General features: G+C 35.4%; 5 protein-coding genes across 9 annotated transcripts; 3 read left to right on the plus strand and 2 right to left on the minus strand.

Moving 5' to 3' along the window:
- Window positions 1–428: 428 nt before the first annotated feature.
- Window positions 429–3,531, plus strand: LOC118036069 (uncharacterized). 2 transcript variants are annotated; one of them, XM_035041773.2, is made up of 7 exons: window positions 429–646; window positions 851–1,380; window positions 1,489–1,658; window positions 1,734–1,814; window positions 1,932–2,007; window positions 2,094–2,186; window positions 2,909–3,531. In XM_035041773.2, exons 2-7 carry the CDS (start codon window positions 870–872, stop codon window positions 3,103–3,105), a joined length of 1,128 nt encoding a protein of 375 aa, XP_034897664.1. In that variant the 5' UTR covers window positions 429–646; window positions 851–869; the 3' UTR covers window positions 3,106–3,531. The 2 variants fall into 2 exon arrangements, with proteins under 2 accessions (XP_034897664.1, XP_034897662.1); XM_035041771.2 differs by having other exon boundaries at window positions 429–619.
- Window positions 3,532–4,336: 805 nt separating this feature from the next.
- LOC118036070 (uncharacterized) lies at window positions 4,337–10,659 on the plus strand. 2 transcript variants are annotated; one of them, XM_035041775.2, is made up of 7 exons: window positions 4,337–4,790; window positions 5,767–5,826; window positions 5,916–5,998; window positions 9,445–9,509; window positions 9,593–9,626; window positions 9,870–9,940; window positions 10,108–10,330. In XM_035041775.2, the coding sequence occupies exons 1-7, from the start codon at window positions 4,514–4,516 to the stop codon at window positions 10,118–10,120; spliced, it is 603 nt and encodes a 200-aa protein (XP_034897666.1). In that variant the 5' UTR covers window positions 4,337–4,513; the 3' UTR covers window positions 10,121–10,330. The 2 variants fall into 2 exon arrangements, with proteins under 2 accessions (XP_034897666.1, XP_034897665.1); XM_035041774.2 differs by having other exon boundaries at window positions 4,345–4,790; window positions 10,149–10,659.
- Window positions 10,660–10,899: 240 nt separating this feature from the next.
- Window positions 10,900–12,578, minus strand: LOC118036071 (uncharacterized). The gene is made up of 2 exons (XM_035041776.2): window positions 11,788–12,578; window positions 10,900–11,671 (listed from the first exon to the last, which is right to left on the minus strand). The coding sequence occupies exons 1-2, from the start codon at window positions 11,845–11,847 to the stop codon at window positions 11,078–11,080; spliced, it is 654 nt and encodes a 217-aa protein (XP_034897667.1). The 5' UTR covers window positions 11,848–12,578; the 3' UTR covers window positions 10,900–11,077.
- A 4,283-nt stretch (window positions 12,579–16,861) lies between these two features.
- Window positions 16,862–20,162, plus strand: LOC118036072 (putative transferase At4g12130, mitochondrial). Of its 3 annotated transcripts, XR_012167957.1 has the most exons (6): window positions 16,865–17,382; window positions 17,947–18,200; window positions 18,365–18,463; window positions 18,642–18,800; window positions 18,880–19,207; window positions 19,563–20,162. XR_012167957.1 is itself a non-coding variant. In XM_035041778.2 (5 exons), the coding sequence occupies exons 1-5, from the start codon at window positions 16,961–16,963 to the stop codon at window positions 19,122–19,124; spliced, it is 1,176 nt and encodes a 391-aa protein (XP_034897669.1). In that variant the 5' UTR covers window positions 16,862–16,960; the 3' UTR covers window positions 19,125–19,325. The 3 variants fall into 3 exon arrangements, 2 of the variants coding, with proteins under 2 accessions (XP_034897669.1, XP_034897668.1); XM_035041778.2 differs by lacking the exon at window positions 19,563–20,162 and having other exon boundaries at window positions 16,862–17,382; window positions 18,883–19,325; XM_035041777.2 differs by lacking the exon at window positions 19,563–20,162 and having other exon boundaries at window positions 18,880–19,325.
- Window positions 20,163–21,583: 1,421 nt separating this feature from the next.
- LOC118036073 (proline-rich receptor-like protein kinase PERK9) lies at window positions 21,584–25,794 on the minus strand. The gene is made up of 4 exons (XM_035041780.2): window positions 24,869–25,794; window positions 23,778–24,038; window positions 22,732–23,604; window positions 21,584–22,381 (listed from the first exon to the last, which is right to left on the minus strand). The coding sequence occupies exons 1-4, from the start codon at window positions 25,299–25,301 to the stop codon at window positions 21,900–21,902; spliced, it is 2,049 nt and encodes a 682-aa protein (XP_034897671.1). The 5' UTR covers window positions 25,302–25,794; the 3' UTR covers window positions 21,584–21,899.
- Between the last annotated feature and the right edge of the window lie 250 nt (window positions 25,795–26,044).

Raw genomic sequence — 26,044 nt, forward strand, 5'->3', positions numbered from 1 at the left:
ATAAAATTTATTTTTTATATTTTCATATTATTTTGATGTGCTGATATGTCAAAAATAATTTTTTTAAAATAAAAAATTTTATTTTAATACATTTCTAAATAAAAAAACATATTAAATCGCTACCACAATAACAGTTCTAAACAAATATTTACTCATATTTAATAATATATCATTAAAACATTTTCTATCCTCCTAATATTTTTTTTACATTTTAAAAAAATTATTTTTACCCACAGCGGAACATAGTTCAATATTCTAGAATATAAAAAAAACATAAGCTAAATTTTCTCACTAAAAAGATTTGACACCGACAAATGAGGCTGATATTAAAAGGTATATAAGCAATAGAACCGAAGTGGAATTAATGGACAACTATAGCGCCTAATATGCACTTTCGTTGATAATAAATATCTGTACCAGCCGTGGTCATACCAGACCCTTCCACCTCTTCCTTTTCTCATCTCCAGGGTCGGTTTCCGTTAGCATTTATACCCCTACAACACAAACCAAAAAAGTTTCACGAAACCCCTTGCATCTCTCAAGTCTCATCTTGGCTATTAGGGTTTGATTCGATCGCCTCTTGGAATTTCTCAAAATCGCCATTATTTCCCTCTTTGAAGTACTCTTTCTGTTTCCCCCTTCTCTGGTATCTAGGGTTTTGTATTTTGATTAGTGTCTTGTTAATTTCTGCGTCTACCAATTCTGTTTTTTTTTCTCTATAGAATTTAGTTCTAATTACGGTAGTTACAAACGGGGCGATATAAATTATGATCGTTGTCTACTTTGATCATCCAAAATTCCGATTATATTTTTTAATTATAAAGTGAATGGTGTTTTCCTGTTTTTTCAGGTTTTGTGGTTGTTTGAAAATGCAAGGAGGCAGGGGTAACAGAGATCCTTTCTTTGATAATGGTGACCCTTTTGGTGGTTTTGGTGGCTTTGGGGGTCAGAGAAGTTTGCTGTCTGATTTTTTTGGGGGAAGGGATCCGTTTGATGATCCGTTTTTCACACGCCCATTTGGAGGCATGCTCGAGTCGAATTTCTTTGGTTCTGGCGGAAATCCTTTTGTTAATATGCATCCATCTCCTTTTCCCAATATGCTTCCATCTCCCTTCCCCAATATACATCCATCTCCCTTCCCCAATATGCTTCCATCTCCTTTCCCCAATATGCATCCATCTCCTTTTCCCAATCTGCATCCATCTGGATTTGTTGATCACCAAGCTCCAGAGCTGAAAAAATCAAGGGGGCCGATTATTGAAGAGCTAGATTCTGATAATGAGAAAGGTGAAGGAGATACAGAGAAGAAAGAGAATCCTAGGAAACATGGTAGGTCGAGCAAGGAGCCTTACGTTGAGGACCCAGATGATGAAGCTGAAGGTGAGACGTCTTCTTGTATTCTGTTTTCTGGTACATGGCATCTTATCTATTTTGCAGTAGATAATTGTTAGACCGCGTAAACATGTATGCCATTTTTCCTTGTTACAGCGAGAAAGAGCAAGCACTTGCAGTATAGCAATGATTATAGTAGCTTCAATGGTATGGAGTCCCTACCCCAAGGACACAGCTTCACTTTTCAGAGCTCGACTGTCACACATGGTGGTGCAAATGGAGCGTACTATACGTCTTCCAAGACGAGGAGGGCAGGGAGTGATGGAGTGAGTTATTTTTCTTTTGAGAGATGTTTGCAGTTGGTTCCTTAGTTCTGTTATTTATGTGACCCTGTGAAACAGTTGACTTTCGAAGAAAGCAAAGCAGCTGATAGTGCTACTGGCCAAGCAACCCACAAGGTGTCTAGAGGACTTCACAACAAGGTATTTGTTTAGTGTTTTACGTAATGTCATTTTGCTATTCTTGCCTTTGCTTTCGCTTTTTAGGTTTCCTTTTTTGATGTATAGAATGTGTTGTAATGCTTTGGGTTAATTTTACAGGGCCATAGCCTTACAAGGAAGCTTAATTCAGATGGTAGGGTTAATACAATGCAGATGTTGCACAATCTCAATGAAGGTACAGTCATTTTTTCTATCATGTCCCGATTCATATTTACATGCCCAAAAGGATTAAGTTGAAGATTGGGATCTGTGTGTTACTAGATGAGCTTACTGGTTTTGAAGAAGCTTGGAAGGGAAATGCTGGAAAGCATTTGCCTGGCTGGACTGGAAGTTTTACTGGGATTGATAACATTGGTAAGCTTGCTTTGGCTGCTTTGAAGTGCTCTCTTCTCTTATTGTTGCAGTGATGCTTGTACATCAAAAATTGTTGTGTTCTTGCTGGATAGGATGTTTGTTGTGTCAAGGTGTCTCTCTTTTTTTAGTAAGATGCTTATTTGCTATAATAATGTTGGGTTGCTGATAGACCTGTGAAGATTTTTTTACTGTACTGTCTCTTGTGATTCATGTGACTGGTTGCTGTATAGAAGCGGTTGTATAGAAATTGAGTGGCAACTGCATGTTATAGCACAGAGACTAAGAACACTGCCTTGTTTCATTTTAGTTTAATTTTAAGAATCAAATAGTGCATATGATATGCAAATTACACGTGAATAAGGGTGAGGGAGGGATGGTTACAGTTCTTTACCTCGCAGTGTAAAGGGTTATGTAAGATATTTGTCAAATTTCAGCAAGTTCATATTTTCCTACCCGATGAATTACCCAAATCCATTTACTTAGGATTATGTGTTAGGTAGTTGATGTGGCTTAAGCTGTTGGGAACAGCTTTGTATATTTTGGTGCACATTTGTACTTTGCTATTTATCTTTGTTGACTGTTTGCCCCTCGCCAATTAAATGGATATGCATGTATTGGATGAATGTGTAAAAACTGATTCTCATTTCTGACCCAATTATGTAAGATATCTGGTTTTGTTGGGGTTACTGATTCCTATTTTGCTTTATAATTTTGAGGTACAGGGGCTAGCAGAAGTGGACAGAATGCACAGGCAAGCAGAGGAGGTTGGGCTCTTCCTTCTGCAGAACAATCACAGCACTCTGGGAGAATGGTACCAGACACCACAGTTGGGGCAGGATCTTCAGGCAAACAGCAGTCTGGAAGGAGGAAAGGTTCGTCAGATGTCAAAGACATGGTCGGTTATCCTAAGAAGCAGTGAGGAGACGCATCAAATAGGCAAATGGATTAAGAAGCAGTCAAACATGCTTCCTTCCCAGTGCTGTACCCACTTTTCCCTCCTCCCATGTAGTATTTGAATGGAGATAGGAAATAGTTGTAGCTGCAATCAGTTCCACAATGTATGCGTCAGCTGCAGCCAGATAAGATGGTCAGTAAAGTTCATCCTGGATGATTGCTGCCAGTGATTCTTCTTTCCGTACGACCACGCTTATTGTATTGAGATCTTCATTCTTCACTGGATGTTACAACATATGGTATTGGACCTTAGTTTCGGATGTATAATAATGCTAGTGATTTATGAACCCTTTAGAGTTCAACTTGGAATCCTCAGGGTTTCGTTCCCTACTGTCTGCTTTTTGTAACAAAAATATATACGAAATTATCATTTTATCTTTTAGTGGAAAAATGGAAGCCTTTGTGCTAGGGGTAATTAATTTGGTCTTGTCTGTTAGAGGGTATTTGTTTTTTCCAAATTTTTTAAACACTAAAATAACTTATTTATCTCTAAAATAAAATAAAATGGTTGATCTAGGGTTTTTTATTTTTATTTTTTTGTGTCTTTTGATATATTATAATGCAGTAATAGATGTTTCTGATGGTTGATGATTTATATGATAAAATAAAATACAAAGAAGTTTATTTTAATTTTACTTTTAAAATAAATTATTGGTAAACTTATATATTTTTTTAAAATAATAAGATGTTTATGATTATTTTTTTAATTTTAAATTATATTTAGTATTAAAATTAATAATAGTATAATGACTAATTGTAAAATTTGGACTTTTTCTAACTTAGGGCTTGGACTAATCGGAGTTTTCTACAAAAAATAGAGATAAGATTGGTGACCTGAGGTAATTCAAGAAAAAAATAAGTTGATATATTTTTTGGATCAAAACGGTTTTATTTTGATAATTTTAAAAAAAATTAGGATTAACTCTTTACAATCATGACTCGACCTTATTTTAGGTTGAATATAATAATACTAATAATAATAATAATAATAATAATATATGTTTTAGTTAGATAATTTTAAAATTAATTTTTTTATATAAATATTTTAAATATAAAAAATAAAAAATATTATTTTTAAAAACATATTTCTTATACCTTTATTTTAAAAATATAAAAATTATTCTAAAATTATTTTAAAAAATATATTTATTGCTACTTCTTTATCTCAATTCTCAAAATGTTTTAATTTTTTTGGTTTTTTGGAGAGAGGCCTATTGCCAATCTGGGCGGCATCATTGGCATTGGTTAAAAAACCATGAACCCCTGGGCGGAAATTTAAACAGAGCAACAAATCTCATTTGTAACTCAACTAGGTTTCACTCTGCTTCAAAAAATAAAAATAAAATAAAAGCAGAGGTAAACAAGTCACAAAAATGGCGGTTATCAGAATCACAACCGACATGATTCTCAAACAAGTCTTCCTCAATCATCGACTAATACCACCATTGTCTGTGACTAGAACATTAAGTAATTTACACTGGGCGAGCATTGAAGTACCAAATCGCCAAATCAGCTTCTGCCGGATTAAATGTGCGGCTTCCGATAATAAGAAGGTACCCGCTCGGTTGTCTCAGGTTCATCAGTTACTGCAAGAAGCGGAGGAGCGAGCCAGCGCCGTTGGAAACGAGCCGACTCCAAAAATCACACGCGGTATTTAAAAATACTTAGCTTTATTTCTTGCCAATTAGAAGAAAATGTGGAGAAGGAATTGAATCCCGATATTTGCAGTCTGGTTTTTGACTGCAATGAAAAAAATGAAGAAAAGAAAAGAAAATATATGATATCTAGCTCAATTTATCTAAATAACAAGTTGATTTTTTTCTCCTAACCAAGTAGAACTTAAGATGACCTTAATCCAGCAATCGAAATCTTAATTATTGTTGAAAATAACTTGATGAAATTTATCGACTACAGTGGCTAGAAATTGTTATAAAAGTTATTATGGGTTTTCCCCCCTTTCTTTTTGCTGTTTTTGACTTTACGGGCTCTATAAATCCTTGTGTTACCCGGTGCTTTAGATGCAGCAATGTGAGAACTGGTTACTGTGGCATGCTAATAATCGATCCTGCTTTTGGCTTTGCCGAAGATTAAGCCATGCAAAATCGTCATGAGAGGTCGTTGCAGCAGAATTTTATTGCCTGACTATAGATTTAGTTTGAAAAGTGTCTCTGGAACTTATAAAGAGCATACGTACGGTTTGGTTGATTAGCATGTATACATAGTTTTTGGTTACTGGACAACCCTGTATTTAAGTGCTTACCAGCCAGACTATTGATCATCCATTAATCTTGGTTGAGAGTCTGGCATTCTTGGATCCCACATTGGCTTGATGCTGATTCTGTCGCTTTTCATAGGCTTGCTTTGTGTTAGGGCAGGTTCTGTTTTCTTCTCACAACTGAAAAATGGAAACATGGAGTAAGAGGGTCTGCTACTTTCTTGTTGTTAAATATTCTTGTTGGCTTATTTTGTTTATGGTTGTCAGCTGTTTTTTAGGAATTTATTTTGAAAGTTACACATGCCCGGTATAACCTGTTCTATGATTAAGATACTGCTTACCCCATTCTTTATTATAAATTCTTGTTCATTGTGCTACAAGTAATTTTTGGTTCAATGTATGTCTCTGCAGGCCATGTCACTGTGAGTTTTGCAAGAAGCGGTGGACCTGGCGGCCAGAATGTAAACAAAGGTCTATTCTCTTCCTTCTGATGTCCTATGATCCTTAATCCTGGGTGTCTTGTGATCTCTAATCCTATGGTTTCGTAACTGTATTTACAGTTAACACCAAGGTGGACATGCGCTTCAATGTCAAAAAAGCATATTGGCTAAGTGACAGGATCAGAGAGAGGATCATGCAAATGGTATGTCATCAACTCAACAAAGTCTAGTTCCACTTTTGTGGTCAGACAGTAGCAAGGTAGTGTTCTTGATCTGAGGATCGGTAGTGGTACATAAGACCACATTAATACACCCCCTCTCTCATGGCAGATGTGGGAGGAATTAAAATTAGATATATCCTTTCTTTGGAAACTGAACTGTGTCTTCTATTATATCAACAAGAGAAGGGATTAAATGATCAATGCTTGTCCTTGTTGTTTTGGTCCGTTGGTTTTCCTAGATTGAAATAACTGAAAAATAGAGAAAGAAAGAAGAAGGATGGAGAGAAGAAGAGATGAAATAAGAGGAAAGAGATATGAAGGGAGAGAAGTGCTGTCTAACACTTCTAGACCCACACCATACACACACATAGAGTATGTAAGCAATTACAAAAACACCCTGTCAATATTCTCGCTCAAGATAGTGCATAAATGTCTTTGATGCTCATGCTACTAAGATCTTTAGTAAAAATATCAGCTGATTGATTTTCAGAGTTTACAAAAGATATACAAATTATCCTATCATTTATTTTCTTCTTGACAAAGTGTCTATCAATTCCAATATGTTTTGTTCTATCATGTTGAACTGGATTATAAACAATATTAATGACAACGTGATAATTACAAAACAAAGAAACATGATTATCACTTGTTACCCCCCCCCCCGGCTAAAAAAAAAATCAAAATTTTAAGCTAACTATTCACAAACTTCATATGTATTAGACCTTAGACCTTACCACCACTATTTGTTTCTTGCTTCTCCATGAAACTAGATTACCACCAACAAAAATGTAATATCCAGATGTAGATCTTCTATCATCTAGAGATCCAATCCAGTCAGCATCTAAAGACTTTCAGCTCCTTTCCAGGAGCTGACATGAAATAACTAAGAATGCGATAAATAACATTTAGATGTAATGAGCGATGATCATGCATAAATTGATTGACTGAACAGGTTATGTCTAGACCAATATAAGAGAGATAGATCCTCCCAACTAATCTTTAATATCTCCCTTTGTCCACTAACTCACCTACACAACCTTTTTGGTGATGGTTGGTTTCCATAGGAGAATCAATAGGTCCGCATTCCAACATTTTGGTCTTTGCAAGTAAATCAAGGATATACTTTCTTCAAGAAATGAAGATGATTTTATTTGATCAAGCAACCTCAATACCTAATAAGCATTGTAATTTGCCCAAATCCTTGATCTCAAACCTCTAGGCAAGATAATGCTTTAATAAGGTGATTTCTTTATAATCATTTTCTATCACCACAATATCTTCAACATATGCAATGAGAGTCATGATCTTACCATTGTAATGTTTGATGAATAAGGTGCAATTGACATTAGTTTGTTTGTACCTAAAATTGACAACAACTTTGCTAAATTTATTAAACCATGTTCGTGAATGTTGTTTCAACTCATACTAGACTTTCTTTAATTTACAAACTTTTCCCTATCCTTTAGCAAGCGAAACCAAGTGTATCTTCATGCAAACTACTAATTGTTGTAAATCCCATCCCAAATTTACAACACAAGATAAAAGAACCTATATAGAGTTCATTTTTGTTATCAGAGCAAATGTTTCTTGATAATCAATGTCACAGGTTTGAGTAAAGCATTTTACCACTAGTCTTGCTTTGAACCTCATAATAGCTCCATCAGGTTTTTGTTTAACAACAAAGACCCACTTACATCCTATTATTTTCTTCCCAGCCCGAAGAGTGGTAAGCTTTCATGTGTCATTCTTTGCCAACACATTCATTTCCTCCATCATAGCTGATTTCCAATTTGGATCATCTAAAGCTTCTTTCCAATCACGAGGAACTAATGTAGAAGATAAAGAAGAGACAAAGGCTTTGTACAAAAGAGATAAAGAGTCATACGAAATAAAATTAATTATAGGATACGTTGTTCAATTTCAAACTCCTTTCCTAAAAGCTATAGGAAGATCATTAGCATCAAAACTAGGAACATGGGACTCAAGAATAGGGATAAGAGGCATACCAGAATGAGAAGATTATGACATTGAATCAAAGGTTGGCTCTTGGCTTGGTAGAGTACGCAAAATAGCTTTATCTATTGGCTTCCTCCGAGAGTAAGTCAAGATCTTCTTCTCCTTATCTTTTGATCTATTATATATATTTTTTTCTCCTTCCTTACTAATAGTCCCCACCATTCTCCTCATCCATAGAGCTATCTTTTTCTTTTTGCCACCACTTCCATCTTCCGAATCAAGTTTAGAAGTCCATAAAAGAGATAAGGACAAAGTCAGATCTTCCTTCATACCACTTATATTACTACCCCCTTGAAGAGATGACTTAGTGAAATAGGTCTCACTTTCATTTAAATATCACATTCACACTAACAAATGTTTTTATACTAGGAGGATGATAACATTTGTAACTTTTTTGAGTGACAAAGTACCTAATAAATACACATTTTAGACTCCAGGATCTGATTTTTCAATTGTTTGTCAATGATCTTGAATAAAACATACACAACCAAACATTTTAGGAGGAACTATAAAGGAGCAAACTCCTTGTAGAAGTTCTACAGGCAATTTAAAATCCAGAACTCTCAAGGGTATTCGGTTGATAAGGTATGCTACTGTAAGGACTAAATCATCCCAATAGGATTTTGAAGCATTCATCGTGAACATAAGAGATCTTGCAACTTCTAGGAGATGTCAATTCTTCCGTTTAGCCACACCATTCTGATTTGGTGTATCTACACAACTTGTTTGGTGAACAATACCATGATCAATAAAATAACTTTGAAAGGTTTTATCTATATATTTTGTATCATTATCACTTCTTAAAACTTGTATTTTAGTATTGAATTGTGTGCACACTATCTTATAAATTTTTTGGAAACATGAGTACTCTTCACTTCTTCTTCTTCTTCTTCTTTTTTTTTTTTTTTTTATGGATCAAGTAAACCCAAGTGGTGTGACTGTAACAATCAATGAAGTTGACAAACCATCGAAAACCAAACAAGAAAACAATTTAACTAGGACCCCAAACATTAGAATGAATAGTTACAAAAGATGCAATGCTTCTCTTATTAATAAGTGAATAAGTAGCACGTGTGCACTTTGCAAATTCCCATGCATCACATAATAAGTTTTTCACATTACACTGTTTGGACAGAGTTGAAAAAAATACTATTTAAGGCTACAAAAGAAGGATGACCTAAATGATTATGCCACTAGTATAGAGAAAGAAGAAGAAGAAATGATGAAGAGAAGAAAAGAGGAAAGAGACAAGAAAAGAAGAGAAGTGTTGTGTGTTTAACACTGCTAGACCCACACCGCGCACGTGTGCGCATGCACATATATATATATATATATATATATATGAGTATGTAGGCAATTATAAAAATTAGTCATGCAGTCTTTTCTCAATCTGCTTTTCTCTCTGTGAACAGGAAAAGAATCGCATTAACAAGGATGGTGAGATTGTGATTTCTTCAACAAAGACTAGAACACAGACGTTAGTTTCTGCTCCTTTTTTTTCTATTCTGCTACCCCTTTTGCCTATTTGCTGCTGAACAATTGCTTTGATTCTTTCCTCAGGGGTAACGTTGACGATGCTTTAGAAAAACTACAGGTACCAAAGAGTATGTGATGGTTCATTGCTTTCTATTATAAACACAATTCTTGAGATAGTAGACCAAACGGTGTCTGGCACATAAATGAAATGAGCTTGCCTTTTGTTTCATCAATTCTGAACTCATTTGCAGATGATCGATGCTATATCACTCTGTCACATGCTGTTAAAATTTCCTTGCTTGACAGTTCATTACATTGTCTACTATATTTCTTAGTTGTTTCTGTTTTGCTGAGCTAACAGGCAATCATTGATGCGGCTTCTTATGTTCCACCACCCCCTTCGGAAGAGCAAAAGAAGAAAATTGCCAAGCTGTAAGTGTTACTGACCATCTGTATTTTCCAATTGCATCTCTTTTTGCGCTTGTGCTGTGCCTACTTCCCTTGTTTATTTTAGAATCCCTGTAGTTTCCAAGAAATATCTGGATTTCCCTATGCTTCCCTCGTTATCTAATCTGAGTCAGCATGGTTTGGTTGTGAAGGTTTCAGGATTGAATCTTGCTCAAATTTCCATGTTTAACAGGGCTTCTATCGGGGAGCAGAAGCGACTGAGAAGTAAGAAAGCCCTTTCAGACAAGAAGGCTTTTAGAAGAAGTCGGGACAGTTGGGACTAGATTGTTTATTAATAAACCTATCAATCTTGGAGCAATTTGTGAATTGATGTCCCGCCAGAGTTTAGTATTATCAATTTTTTGGGTGGTTTCATGAATTGTTATTTCTCCTTGTAAACATGTTCCATGTAGGAATATATGTAAAGCATCGTCTGTTCAGTGTCATGATGAAAATCCAGTTGACAAGTAAAGATGGATCAAATTACACCCCAGAAGTCCTCCAGAAATAGAGGCTGCCGGAAAGTATTTGATGCTGCGGATGACCAGTCATTGAAGGCTATTGATTGAATAGATAGTGAACTTTTTACAGCTTGAGATCCAACTTCTGTCGAAGTTGCACCACCACAAGTGTGGATTGGTTTTACATGGATTTCAACTTGTCCATATCGCTTCTAGATATTTCACAACGTGCAATTAAGTTCTCATAGCACGCTTACTGCCCGGGAAGAAAAAAAGATAAGCAAAATTATTTCCCCACTCTTTATACTTCGTTCTTTCAGAAAGCTGGTGCACATTTGCCTGCCTGTTTGGCCTCAAAATTCTTGCGATTCAAAACGACAGTTGATTTGGCTATCTGGTAATAGGCTGGAAGTTCCCGTATATTTTTCATCAGAAAATCCCTGTACTGTTTAGCGGTGGGGTTGTAAAGGAAGAGGGTGAAAAGAAACAACAAAACAATATTAAAAAAATAATACGCCAACTAAATCTCCGTTCCCTCTCTCTCCCTTTTTTAAGTTTTATCTGTACAAGTCATTGTCTGCTAAAGAAGAGGAAAGAGGCGAGAAAAGGTGAAATTTCTATTCATAAAACTGAAGAACATCAAAGTCATGTCCATGGGAGATCACTTTCGGATGACATACTCCTCCCCTGATTGTCTATCGACATGCTTGATCCATCGGCTTTCACCCTTGCCTGAATTACTAGAACTCACCCCACTGGTGGCTACGTGTGCAATATCCAGACCCTTCCCTACAGGAAGAAACACAGAACGCACAAGTCGTCGCGATCCATCATCAACAACACTTCTCCATCTAAAACTTGACTCGTTCCTCGAACTAGCATTCTTGCACACCAAAACTGCACCCCGGCTGCTCAGCTTTGCCACCCTCAATACTCCAGCAAAATCCCTTTGCCGTGAATCCACCACCATAAAATCTATGCCTACCAGCCCCTTCATAACCTCTTCTGCCTCCCCAATAATAATTTCTGGGGATATCCCAGCCTCTCCCACGGCTTCCTCATATTGCGATCTTGATAGTTCATCAGGCACAATACAAACGTGTCTTCCATCCGTGTGGCGGCTAGCTATGGCTAGACCAATACTCGTGGCAAGAATTCCACCTTGTGACCATGTTTCTAGTATAAGTTTGGCGTTCCATCCTGCAGCCATGGCTGAAATAAGCTCAGCGACACTGGATTCTTGATGAACCTCACACTGCAAACAAATTAATTAAAACTCACGAATATATTAATCAAATCATGAACAAGCAGAATATATGGATAGCAATAATTAAACTGTGTAAAATAATAAAGAAAAGTTTGTTTTCATACAGATTTGACAGTATCGATGTAGGCCTTTAAGGCTGTTTCAGGTGACCAGACTAGCTTCATTTCTTATTCTTTGTTCAAGTTGTGTTTTGCTTTGTAGTTGACAATACAAGAAGTTGATGTCTAGGGTTGGCTTTTTATTTGAGACAGGAAGGGTTCTAAGAAGCAAGTTTTTTATTTGACCGTTGACAATACAACCTTGCCGTGATTTCGAACTTTACCATCATTTGGCCAGCTATCCTGCCCACAGAAACTGAATTTAAATGCATCAGATGACTCTTCCAAGTCTCAAACAGTGCAGCCTACTGTCCGACGATATTCTAAAACTCTAGTGCGACTGCAAATTGATGTTGTATGCTATTAATTACCATACGAAATATCTGTGTGCCTTACTTGGCTGATGCGGAGCATCAATGTGGATATTGACTTACAACAAGAGATCAGCTGTCATCGTTATATTTTCTTTTCGCACGAGGTCAATTCCAGACCCATGAAAGCTCAACTATAACTCATGGTCAATGGATCGATAAATCAAGCTTGGACGAACGACACGAATTCGGAAACGTTTCTTTCGACCTGAAAAGGGGATATTCGTACGGCTACCGGAGATGGATACTTACTTGTTCTCTGTCAGTTTTAAAAAGAGTAAGGTGAAAATGAGAGGAAACGAGACTGGTTCCTGGCAGGGGAGGGGGAGGGGGTTATCATTTATTGAGGACAAGAGAGAAGGGAGGCCGAAGACGGCTGGAAGTCGAAACGGAGGTGTGTTCTTGGGTCACCGTGCTCGTGTAAACTGTATACTAATCCCAAAGACTACGATTTCTAAAAGTCAAAACAAATTTCTTTTACGAGTATTAGCCGCCAATGATGCTGACCTCGACATTTCTTGAATCCTAACGCTGGTTGGTCGGTTCGGTTGCCACGTCATATATGACCCATTCTCGTTGAACTGATTTGGTCCTTTGGACACTGATAACTCGTACATAATTTCTCCTCAGCCGCCCTTTGTTTTGCTAGAAAAGTGTGCCTCAACAGTGATTTTAATAATGTACATGACTCGTTAGTTGTATCATAAGTCATGATTCTAAACTAATAATATTAAATAAAATAAATAATTTAATTTATTATAAAATAATAATTAATTAATTTATATTTAAAAATCAATTATACTCTAAATAATTAAAAAATTATAAATGGTTTATTTTAAATCTTTTTGTGAGTAGTTTCGGAAGTAATTATCTATTCCTCATGAATATTTTGATTTATATATTATATTATGAAGTGTTTTTGTTTTGTATCAAATCATGTTTATTTCTAATATTTTAATGTTTGATTTCTTAAATAAAATTTAAAAATTGTTTTTAAATTATAATTTACCTTACACAAGAATCTCACAAATAAATATTATTTGAGAATTAATAAAATATTTTTTTAAAATTATTTTTTAATTACTTAAATATTTTTATATAATTTGTGTTATAATTAATATTTACTCGTTTATTATCCTTGTTAGAGACAATAAGCAGTCAAAAATCAAAACATGATATCAACTGCTTGATTAGTAGAGTCATATTAATGTACAGCACGTACGGATGATAAATATGGAATAATGAAAGTCGAAAATGAATTCGTAATAAAAAAATGAAAGTCGGTCGCTCGTCACAGATCAATCAGTAAAGGCATAATGAAAACAAAGCACATCCATGTAGTTTTCCACCTCTCCTGGAAGGATGATAAGGTCCGTTTGTTTGTAAGAAAATGGTTTGTTTTTGGAAAGTGAATTTAGGGGAAAGTGAATTCCTGAAAAGTGAATTCTAAAAAAGTATTTTTTGATGTTTGGCAGTGTTATGGAAAATGAACTGGAAAATAATTTATTAATGAATTAATTTTTTTTCAAGTTTATCTAATATATATAAAATATTTAATCACTTACAATAAAAAAAATGAAATCTAAAAAGTATTTATAATGATGAATTTTTTTTATTATATCCTATATTCATACATAGCTTATTAAAATAATGAGGAACAAATCTTACAAATTAAAAAGTTGAATGAGAATAAAATTAAAAAAAAATATATAATTTCATAAATTATCTCAAATAAAATAAATAATAATCAAAATAATAGAGATCAAATCTAAAAAAATTTTAAAGAAAATGAAAGATGAAGAAATTAAAATAATAATAATCAATATTTCATAAATTATTTCAAATAAAATAAGTAACAATCAAAAGAATGAGGACCAAATTTGATAGATAAATTTTTTTAATAAAAATATGATAAGGAAAAAGCAAATAGCAATTATAAAAATAAAGACCAAAGTTAATATAAAAATAAAATTTTAAGAGATGAAATTGAAAAATAAATATTCAAAATAAAAATATATATACCAATCAAAAGTTTGAGGATTAAATTTAATATAATCAGCAAATAATGACATTTCTAAATTTTTCACAACTTCCGGAAAGTGTTTTCCCCCTAAATTTTTCAGGAAAACACTTTCCTGAAAACCAAGCCAAATTTTCCTTTTACTGGAAAGTGTTTTCCATTGACCAACTTTTCTACTGGCAAACACAAGAAAGTTTGGAAAGTGATTTTCCGGAAACCACTTTCCGGAAAACAAACACAGCTAAAGGGAAAACACTTTCCTGAAAACTAAGTCAAATTTTTCTTTGACTAAAATTGACTGGAAAGTGTTTTCCGTTGACCGGAAAGTATTTTCCGTTAACTAGAAAGTGTTTTCTGTTGACTAACTTTTCTAATGACAAACAAATACAGAAAAATTTGGAAAATGGTTTCCCAGAAACTACTTTCCAGAAAACAAACATGACCTAAATGCAAGTCATCTGTCGTTACAATCTGAAAGCAACTTCCTCTAACAACGTTATGAGATGGAAATCCCAGCATGCTTGAAGCCGCCAGACCAAGCTTAATATATCTCATATCTCATCAAAATCAAAAAAAGACATTTCCAGCTCTGACTTTCTCCAAGTAAAACGACTGTTTATTAAGCACGAACAAAATGGAAGAAATATTGCTGGTGTCGTCGTATGATCAGACTCTCCTCACTTTCATGACTTTTGCTGCATCAAGTTGCATGCAAGATACTTTCACTCTTCCTTCTCAGTTTTGACGGGCATGAAGTTGACCTCCAACAATAACTTGCTTAAATTAGGTTTACCCACTTCTATACATAATCTTTTCTCTCTTTCTTATAGAGTGGTGAAAACTTAAACTTGATGTTGGATATAATTCATGGAAGAGATTACTCGTGTTTTGACGTACGATGGCAATACAATCTTCTATATATGTATACCTTCTAGCGGATTCGAATTAAGTTAAGAAAATAATCGCTAATCCTGAAAGGTATAGCTGAACCAGTTAGATTTTAAATTTATTTTTTAAAAATTACTAGTTTGAGTCCCATAAATTTCAGGACTACTAAAAATTTATATAATTATTAATTTCAAGATATGAAAAGATTAATCGAGATATGTATAAATTAATAAAAAAAGAAAAGAAAAGAAGAAGATACAATTGCTCAGCTCAAGTCCTTTGAAAAGTAATGGAGGAGCAAAAATATTATAAGTTCACAGCAAAAATATCAGGCCGATATTATAAGTAATGTATGGTGATGATGTTACTCCAATTTGAATAATAAAATATTGGTCTGTTAGGAAATAAGAGAAATTAATGAATGTCAAGGATGGCTGTGCCCGCTTCCTCCCTTCCATGGTTTGTTTAAACACCAATATTTGAACGTAATTGATCAGCCAACCAAGGGTGAAGACAAATAAATCGTTCGAGAAGAAATGCCCAGTGACCACTTCAATTAATTAATTAATTGGGTTTTTTTTTAATAATTATAATAATAATAGTGGTAATAGTGGTGGTGGTGGAGGAGGATAATCATATGCCAATAATACTTCCAAGAGTTTATTTAGGAGCGGTTTGTAATTGTATTTTAAAAAAAATTGATTTTTTCTTACTTAAATTATTTTTATATTTTAGATTTTTTTTGATATATCAATGTTAAAAATAATTTTTAAAAAATAATAAAAATATTATTTTAATATATTTTTAAATTAAAAAATTTTAAAAAAAAACAATCATTACCATAATAAATAATTAAAAGCTGAAATTAAACTGATCTTAACCAGTATTGGGTTGGGTCCCTTATGATATATGTACTTATTACAAGATCTATTTGCAGGCTACGAGTATATTTGAGAATGCGATGCAAATCGTGTTTTTAAAATTTTTAAAATTTATTTTTATTTATTTTATTTTTTTATGTTTTCAGATTATTCTGATATGTTGATATCAAAAATAATTTTTAAAAAATAAAAAAAATTTTATTTTAATGCATTTCTAAACGAAAAACACTTTAAATTATTATTGCTACCACAATCCCAAACAAACCCTACAGGTCCAAGATTTTCACTGGTATTTGTCAATCTATTGATGTCAGCCCAATTTGCATTTTGTTTGGTATTGAGATTTAATCTAATTTTTATTTTTTAAAAAAAATTAAATTTTTTTATGTTGTTAGATTTTTTGATGTGTTAATATTAAAAATAAAATTTTAAAAATATAAATAAATTATTTTAATATATTTTTAAATAAAAAAACACTTTAAAAATAATTTATACTATATTCTTAAACACTCCATTTTTTTCTTGGCCGATTTCATTACATTAGCCATCCTTAAGCCATGGAAAAAGAAGAAATTACTCTTAAAAATGAAATTTGTTAAATTTGTTCTTGAGAAATTTTTAGGCCAAGAAATCACCATCTATTGACAGTTTTCCTCCCTCTATATAGCTTAAAAAAAATTATGAATATATTTATTTTTGTGTATAAAAAGTATTTTTTAAACAAATTTAAATTATTTTTAATTTTATTTTATTTTTGAATCATTTTATATGTAAAGTTAAAAATAAAATTTTAAAATATTAAAAAAAAATTATTTTAATATTTTTAAATAAAATACTCTTTAAAAAATATCCGTAATTATAATCCTAAACTTTACCTAAGACCCCTACGCATGGAAAACCCAGGAGCCCTTCAATTCCACGTGTCACAAGCACAACTCAATTAAACCCCATCATCACCGCCTCAAAAAAGCCTTGAAACCCAAAACAGAACCCACTCAACCCAGGAACACCACCAAAAAATGCATCTTTTCAAAACAATCTTCACCAAAAACTACCACACCTTAAACAACAAAAGCACAGGTCCTCTTGTCTCCCTCTTAAAATCCCGTTCCGTAATCCGGTTCAGCGGTCCAGACACAATCAAATTCTTACAAGGTTTATTGACAAACGATGTTAAAAAATTCAGTGAACTCCCAAGCAGGACAACATCGTACTTGCCCACTCCAAATTTGCCTCCTGTCTATGTTCCTCCTATATATGCTGCGTTTTTGAATCCACAAGGGAGGTTCTTGTATGATTTGTTTTTGTATAGAAAGCCTCTGGGTGAGGAGAAGCTTGATGGGTCCGGGTCCGGTCCTGGGTCGGATTCGGGTGGGGATTTGGAGTTGTTTGCTGATGTGGATAGCTCGGTTCTTGATGAGTTATTGCTTACTTTTAAAAGGTAAGTGATTCGTTTCTCTTAATTGGGTTCTTCGATGCCAAATATTTTTGAGTTTTTAGGGAAACTTTGATTCTTGTTAGATAATATTTCAATTGATTTTTCCTTTTTTTTAGCTAATAAAAAGAAAAAAAATTTGATCAAATGGAATTGTTAATTCGATTAAAAATACGTATAACTTTCGAAATTCTAACATTTTAACCTGCTAAGTAGGAGATGGACTGAAGGGGTAGGGCAGGCTGGCTTGGTTTAGGAGTGGTGTTGTTGGATGTTGAGGGATATATTTTTGTGTAGTTGTTTTAATGTTCATAGTCATTCTTGGTTGCAATTAGTTTGAGTAGTTATCAATTTAGTGGGGGGGTTTTGCTTGGAAAACTTGGTGAATGTGGTCTGCTAGTAACTAAAGTGCGTGAGTGAGTTCGTACATCTGCATTGGTAGATCTCATTATGGTGTAGAGCAAAACCAATTAGACTGTTTAAAAAATTATAACTTGTGGTGGTTGCTTATTCAATCCTCTTAATTTTAGTTATTGGTGCAGTCCTGTTTACTTTCTTTCTGCTCTGCAGATACCGGTTGAGGTCAAAGGTTGAAATTGATAATGTGACAGAAGACTTCTCTTGCTGGCAACGGTTTGGTGGGAACCTTGCTGAAAAATCAAAAGGTGAAGAAGAGCCAGAGGCAGCTAGTGTTGGCTGGGGCCCTGGTGTTGATCATTCTGCCATGTCATCTTCACACGGGAATGATGTTGGATGGCAATGGTTTAAGGACCCCAGAGTAGATTGTCTTGGTTTGAGGGGGGTCTTTCCATCTAAAGAGACTCGTGAGTTTCCTGAGCCTTCATTGGTTGCTTGATGTTAATATACAAGAGCATATAGGTTATGAGGCTGAAGAGCTCATTATGCATTAAACTTTCTGACTGATTAAATCAGTAGTTGTTTATTTTGTTTTAATTCATCTTTTTTCCTGCTATTTTGGATGTTACAGCACCTTTGGTAGAATCTGACAAAGAAACAAATGAACTGAATTACCTGTTATGGAGAATTGAGAATGGAGTTGCAGAAGGCTCAACTGAGATCCCCACAGGTTCGTCCTTCTCTTCACTTTTGAGGAATCTCTTCCACTCTTTGAATGTCCAACTATATTGGCGGCATACTGGCATTATTATCTTCTGAGCATATCCTCAAATTGGTCTCCTTTGCTCCCTAATCTTTCTCACTAGTCTGACCTATCAACCTGAGCTTAATATATTTGGGCTGTTTAGGTGAAGCGATTCCTCTTGAATACAATCTGGCGGGTTTAAATGCAATAAGCTTTGACAAAGGATGCTATGTGGGCCAAGAGTTTATAGCTCGAACACACCACAGAGGGGTCATTCGCAAACGATTGCTTTCTTTAGCGTTTCTTGATGATAGTGGAAAAGGTGTTCTATGTTCCATTTGGATTTTTTAGCATCCAATTTTTATGAATACATCCTGAGCAATTTTTGTTTTGTATTTTAGAAGTGGAGCAGAAAGTTGGTCCAGGTTCAGAAGTCATCAACACAGCATCTGGCAAGAAAATTGGGTATGTGACGACTGCACTTGGCTGTAGAGGGCTGGGTGTTTTGCGGTTAGAAGAAGCCTTTAAAGGGTCAGGTTCATTGACCATACAAGGGCAGGAGGGCATAAAGGTTGAGGCCATTAGACCAAAATGGTGGCCTGCCGAATGGTTTTCAGAGCATCAACAGCATAGTGCAGTGGCTTAGAGTATTAACTACGAAGGATAAGATTCATCTTTCTGGACATGCGAAAAATCCTGCACCTGTTAGCCTTCTCTCTGGTAGCGCAGGTATTCTACAGGTTAAAAACTTGTATCTTTTTATCAATTTTTTTTAGGAGGAAATGTAATTGTATATTTCTTTCTTTTTTTCAAGATGAGTTAATAAAAAGAGGGTGTTAAACTCGTACGTACTGATCTAACTACATGCATTAATACGACAAAAGTCAATTTCAAAATTGGTGTTGCCCTAACGCTCATGCAATTCTTTCGAACTGTTGATTTGCTGGTGTATGACGGAATTTAAATGTTTTATGCTGTATTGATTGTCTTCTGCTCGTTTTCCCATGTCATATGCCTGGTTGATTGTTATTAAATTTTCCCCTGTTCTGATAAGTGTAATAAGTTTTTGATCTTGATCTCGCAGAAGATGTCCATTATCAATTCGTTACTTAGACAGGAAGAAAGAAAATTGACTGGTTTGATTAGTTAACGTGGAGGAGAACGAGCACTAGTGTTCTTTATTAGAATTTTTGTTTTCCTGATAAGCTTTATTAGGAGTTCGTGGCTTTCATGTGTACAGTAACACCACTGAAATAGGACTTCTCTCAAAGCACAAGCTTTTGAAGATAAATATAATCCTGTGATGCTCATGTGATTATCTATGCCATAGTCTTTTTCTTTTGATGGGGATTATCTTTGCCATTTTAACTATCCAACAAAGGATTTGTCGTACATTTTCGTGTTTTGATGCTTTAAAATTTCTGCATTAATACAACATCAGTGCAATACTAGTGTTATACTGTTATCAGGACTCGAGAGAGCATTACGTTGATAAGGTGGTCTTGAATATTTAAGAAAAGACAATTTCACCACTGTCAAAGAAACAGAAACTTGTGACTGTCGTATAAATCCTAAACCAATAATTAGCCATAACTAAAAATATCCGTTGTTCTATTCCAGAACTCATTCACCACTAGTGTGAATGGCATGGAAAGAATAATATCTACTGGAAAAAAGAAAAGAATCCTATAGCTATTATGTTTGCTTCTCTACCATTTGTCCGAGTCACCTCAACGTTTGCAATAGAGAATGGTAGATAATACGAACTGCTCAAACAAATTACAAGAATACCGTGACAAGGCTCCCGATAAGAGCAACTGCTTGAGACCAAGGATGGCTGCCTGTATATATGTATATGCCTGAACCTCGCTTTGTAAATCACAAGAATATAATAACTCGCCCTTTCCGAATAGGTATAGAAGTCGAGTGCTTCCTTGTATTCTTGAAATATTTGATCTCATGATTAATATCCAGTAAGTCTGTGTTCCGCAATCATTCATCTGCTACATATCGATTTGATTCGGGTCTCTACCACAAACCACAGGCAGGGACCCTCCAAAGGCATCCAGGTAGCAGTTACAATGGAGCTTGCAGCATGGACTCTGGGTTTTGTGAAAGGTATTGTCATAAAGGTTGAGTGACAACGATTTTTGAGTCTCTTTCCTTTGCTTGGCCCATCCAATGAAGAGCTCCAACCGAAGCTTGACATGTTTGCACTGGAAGAATGAAAGAGACTAGTTTGATGTGCTTCCAATTACTGTCCTAGGATGAACACCTCAATCTCCCCAGAACGATTCACTATTCTTTCAACTTTGTATTTGTGATTACAAGGATCATACCCCCACCCGAAAGCTGCATTGTATTCCCTTCTAACCATCATTATGCACTTAGGTACAAGCGAGAACCCTTTGGCCGTAAACGCAGAATTGACCATAGTTAGGATAGTCACGCTGTTCGGAGTGGGTTGGATACAGAAAACTATTGCGAGGGAGGACACGGAACTAAACCTGAGCACATAAGTTTTGAAGGGTGGATTACTTGCATTTATCAGTATTGTTTTGAAAAACGCAGTCCTCAATGACATACAGTGAGTCACGAAGGCTAGTAGGATTGGAATGGAGGAGGGAGTACTGGTTGCTCATAAATTGATGATAACTGAGTGCTGTCTCTTGAGCTCGGGATGATGTGTTAATTTGCGCCAAGCTCGACACACTTTCTCGCATTGAACTAGAGAAGAAGCTGCTAGCAGTCCGAAGATATGGAGAGATATACTCAATGGTAGTCTCTCCATTGATGATGAGCTGGGGGGGGGGGGATTGGTTAATTACTAGAAGAAGTTTAGCTGCTTTTTATATGATTTCTTATGAAACTATGATTTACAACCCATAGTAGTTAGAACTTTCCGAAGAGGTCCTAGAGCTATAAGTCTTTCCTTCCTGGATTGGTTAGAACTTTTTTGCGATAAGGTTAATGAATAAACACAAGTATCCTGATAAGTAAGATATTTGATTGTTTTCCTTCTTCCTGTGATAAACAGTACCATAGCCTAAAAAAAATTGAAAATGAAGCCACCTCAATTGCATCAGACTGACAAAGAAAAGATCCTATTCGAAAAACTGTTTTCATAGACAAAATCAATCATAATACTACAAAATATTCTCTTTTCCATAGATGTAGTTTACAAGGGACTATAACATGCAGCTTATCAAAGAGCTAAAGCTAAAAATTATTAGGATTAAGATTACAGGGATGTTTAGAGCGACTCAACCAACTAACCATCTTTTCCAGTTTGCGGTAAGCATTAGTTTCCATCCAAGGGACAGAGTGCGATAGCAGCAGTAGTCACAGCAGCTGCGCTGTTTAGTAAGGTCTCCTTGGTCGCATGATAGAACAATTTGCGGGGTAAAGAGAAATAAGGCCGTTAAGAACCAGCATTGCCTAGGTTCAGCTCTTGAATCACTTCCTTCATGGTTGGTCTTTGGTCAGGGAGATCGTCAATGCAAGCTAGTGCAATTTTTGCCAGCTTAGCTGCCTCAGACTCAGAGAAGTTTCCTCGGAGGCTTGTGTCAATGAAGTCATTGTATCTGCAACATGCAGCTCCCAATCGCATTGAAGTGGACAGCAACTGTTTACCGGAGAGGATTTGGAGGATGATCACTCCAAACGAATATATATCACTCTTCTCGGTAAAAAGTCCTGTGGTTACATATTCTGGAGCCAGGTATCCCATGGCAGCACTGATTTTGATAGTTGAGAAGACAATGTCATCTGCTAGAAGCTTAGCAAGGCCGGAGTCTGCGATTAATGGATTTACCTGCTGGTCAAGGAGGACCTTCTCAACGGATATTCTTCGATGAATTATGGCAGGTTTCTTCTCTTCAATGCTGTGCAAATATCTAATACCTAAATGACAATAAAGGACAGAGTAAGTGTCCAGAAACTCACTGTTAGAAGGAACTTTAATCTTATGTCCCATGTGGCATTTTATTTGAAATTATTGAGCAAAACTCAAGCCTTGATTTAATATTTTAAGGAAAACCATTATTGGGAAGAGGCAAAAACCAAACTTTTAATTGATGAATAAATGATAGAGCTACATATGTCAGAAATGAAAACATGATTGCCAAACTTTCCATTGCACTTTCTCATCTACTTCTCATTACCAATAGCCTATCCACCTACTTTTTGACTTATTTGAAGCAAAATACAGTAGAAATCAAATTGTGGCGGCAGAAAATGAGAAAAAAACTGACCTTTTGCGATGCCATTGATAATGGAAACTCTTGTAGACCAGTCAAGAACTTGATTGCTTCCATCTTCTAAATCAAGGTATCTTGACAGATCTCCCTTGGGAGCAAAATCATAGATAAGAAAGCATTCACCCCTGCCCCTGGAGCAACAAAAGCCTCGCAGCCGAGTGAGGTTGTCATGTCTCAAAGATGTTAGCAAGTTTAAACCCTTTACAAACTCGGCTTCTTCAGGTTTACAGCTGGTTACGTTAATGCTCTTAATAGCTACAAGAGAACCATCTCTGAGAACTCCTTTGTAGACAGTTGAGAAGCTGCTCTTTCCCAATACATTCACCTCAGAAAAGCACTGGGTAGCAGACTCGATCTCTTCCAGGTTGAATCTAAAGCTATTTAGATGCTCTACAGAGAATTCAATGCCATTTCGGCTGTCACCTAATGGGTCCCATCCGTTAGAATACTCAAGACTTGCAAGTGGAGAGGCACCAGCCCTGTGGAACTCCTTAGCCTGGTCAGTGCTTAGCCGACCATCAGAAGAATCAGATGTATTCCCAATCTTTTGTTTCTTCCGGCGATAGCAGAAAATGACAAGAAATCCAGCACCCATCAATGTGATAGTGACTATAATAACACCTGCAACAATGGCAGCCTGTGGAAGTTTTGATGAATTTGAACAGAGGGTTTGGTTGCAACGTGCCTGCAGAATTGCAGACTGGGGGATAACTTTTTGAGCAGAATTATTAGCGATCGGTCCCAACGAGCCAACTTGGTTGATGTTCATATTATCAAAAGCACCGCAAGCTCTCAATGGAGGAAATCCAGCTCCACATAAACCTTGGTTGTTCTCAAACTGAAATCCCCCATTTAATCTCTTCAAAGCTTCATTTTTTATTATCAAAAACATAAAATCAGTCTAGCTCAATATCCATAACAAAAATCTACACGGAACGAAAATGCATACAGCAAGCCATTGGCTATCACTTGGAAGATGAGACGCAGAAGAAACAAAATAATTCAAGAAGCTTTTTTAAGGTTAGACAAAATATACTTACCAAAAGGAACAGATCCAGAAAGAGAATTGTTCCGGACATCCAGCACTTCCAGACGTGGAATGTTAGCTATTCCTTGAGGAATTGTCCCAGACAAGTAATTAAAACTCATATCAAGCCTTTTCAACATTCCCAAGGTCCCTAAGCTGGCAGGAATTTGACCAGCTAGTCTGTTATACTGCAATGCTAGAACGCTTAGCCTCTTCAAGGACCTCATCTCTGAAGGTATGTACCCCGCGAGCTGGTTACAACATAGCTCTAAAACTACAAAACAAAGAAATACCCGATTAATCAAAATTGACACAAAAATGCTTGAAACATTACCAGCTCTTAAGAATGCTCTACACCATAGATCTTGACAACCAGGTACACAACATAGACAGCCGAATCTAGTGGCGCGTTTGTTTGGTGAGAAGATGTGAGAAAAGAAAAGTTGAAGTATAACTTATCGATTCAGTTGGTGCATGGAAAAACAATCATCTAAGAAAATCCCACTGAATTGTGTATAATGGAATCTAGTTAGATGTTCAAGAAAAAGCTTTCAATTTCTCTATCTTAAGTTCAATTCTTTGGTCATAAATGTCTGGTTGTCAAAAGAGTACAGTCAAAATCAAGATGCATATTTAATAAAAGATGAACCAGATGAGTGATCTCTTAACTGATCACTTTTCCATAAGACTTTGGTGCCAAACTAACTAACACAATCTTTTTTTTTTTTTTTTTTGCCTAATCGTAGCATTAATTCTTTCAGTTTTTTGTTTTTTTGTTTGACATGTCAATCAACAGATCGAATAAATGAACGCTTATTTTCGTTGCTTCTCCTCCGTTTCATCAGCATCAAAAAAGATCACAAAGACACAATCGGCTAGTCACGCTGATCCAGGATACAGAAGCCATAATTTTGCAAACAAAACTAGATTTTATCTCTTCTACATCTAACATATGAGTTACCATTCACTCAATTTTTAGAAGAGAAACAGGATATGTAAAGCACAATAACACACAACATAAATACCAAGAGAGAAATATAGAGACCCAATATTTGTTCTTCAGCAAAGCTGAAACTTTTTCAACAAAATTGACTAGAAACTAACCTTGTAGAGAAGCCATTCTGCCAATCTCAGAAGGAATACTACCAGAAAGATTATTCACGTTGAGATAAAGATCAGACAGCCCAACCAAATTAACAATCTCCTTTGGTATCTCTCCAGACAACGAATTATAATGCAAGTACAGACCGGACAAGCTCTTCAGTTCTGCCACTGCAGGAGATATTGTACCAGATAGCCCCTTTCCCTGCAATGAAATGTTAGCCACTTGGCCGTGCTCGTTGCAAGCCACACCCTCAAATAAGCCACTGCAGGGATCACCATCACTAGTCCATGACTGTAAATATTTATTGTTTGGGTCTAAAGCAAACTTTAGCTTCACCAAAGCTTCAAGCTCCGTATTGTTTCCAGAAATTTGTTGTGGAGTTAACAGTGAAAGAAATAGAATGAGAGAAGAGAAATAACATAAAGAACCCATCTTTACTTCTGTTTCAAATCTCTCTCTGGTCCTTGTTCCCTCACTTAGAAATAGCAGGAAAAAAAAACCAATCTGTTCGTTTTAGACTAGATTATCTCTAGCTCTTGGAATTTTTGCACAAGACCGCATATATTTCTCTATTCTTTTCTTTTGTGCTCTCAAATGACAAATCTCTCTCCCAAGTTTGACAATGCAAGCTAGAGAGAGAGCTGTAGATGCTGTTGACTCAAAGGATTACCTCTCTCTCTCTCTCTCTCTCTCACTTGGACTCTTAGTGATTTCTTGATACCTCTCACTGTATCTCTGTAATTCTAATATACTTGTTTTGGAATTCCAAAAGCAAAAGAGATAGCAGACACACGATTCTCTTTCTTTCTCAAAATTCTAGCTGGTGCAGATTTTTCGCAGAGGCAGTTAATTGAAGATGAGCAAACTGCACTTTCAGACAGCAGTGCGTGAAAACATGGGAAGAGAGACAGAGAGAGGTGCACAATTGATAACGACTTTCTAAAGGACTCCCACGTTCACATTTGGAATTTATTAGATTTTTAAAAAAAATTAGCTAATTAAGTTAAAAGTTTAGCGCAATAACATCATTTTTTTAAAAAAATCGACCGCATAGCATTTTTTTTAATTGAACTTTTTTAAAAACGTAGTATTTATTAAATATTATTATTTATAAACATTATAAAATAATTATTATATTTTTAAAATTTTATCATTTAATATATAATCCCGTAACT

This window comes from Populus alba, chromosome 1 (genome assembly GCF_005239225.2).
Source record: "Populus alba chromosome 1, ASM523922v2, whole genome shotgun sequence".
NCBI lineage: Eukaryota > Viridiplantae > Streptophyta > Magnoliopsida > Malpighiales > Salicaceae > Populus > Populus alba.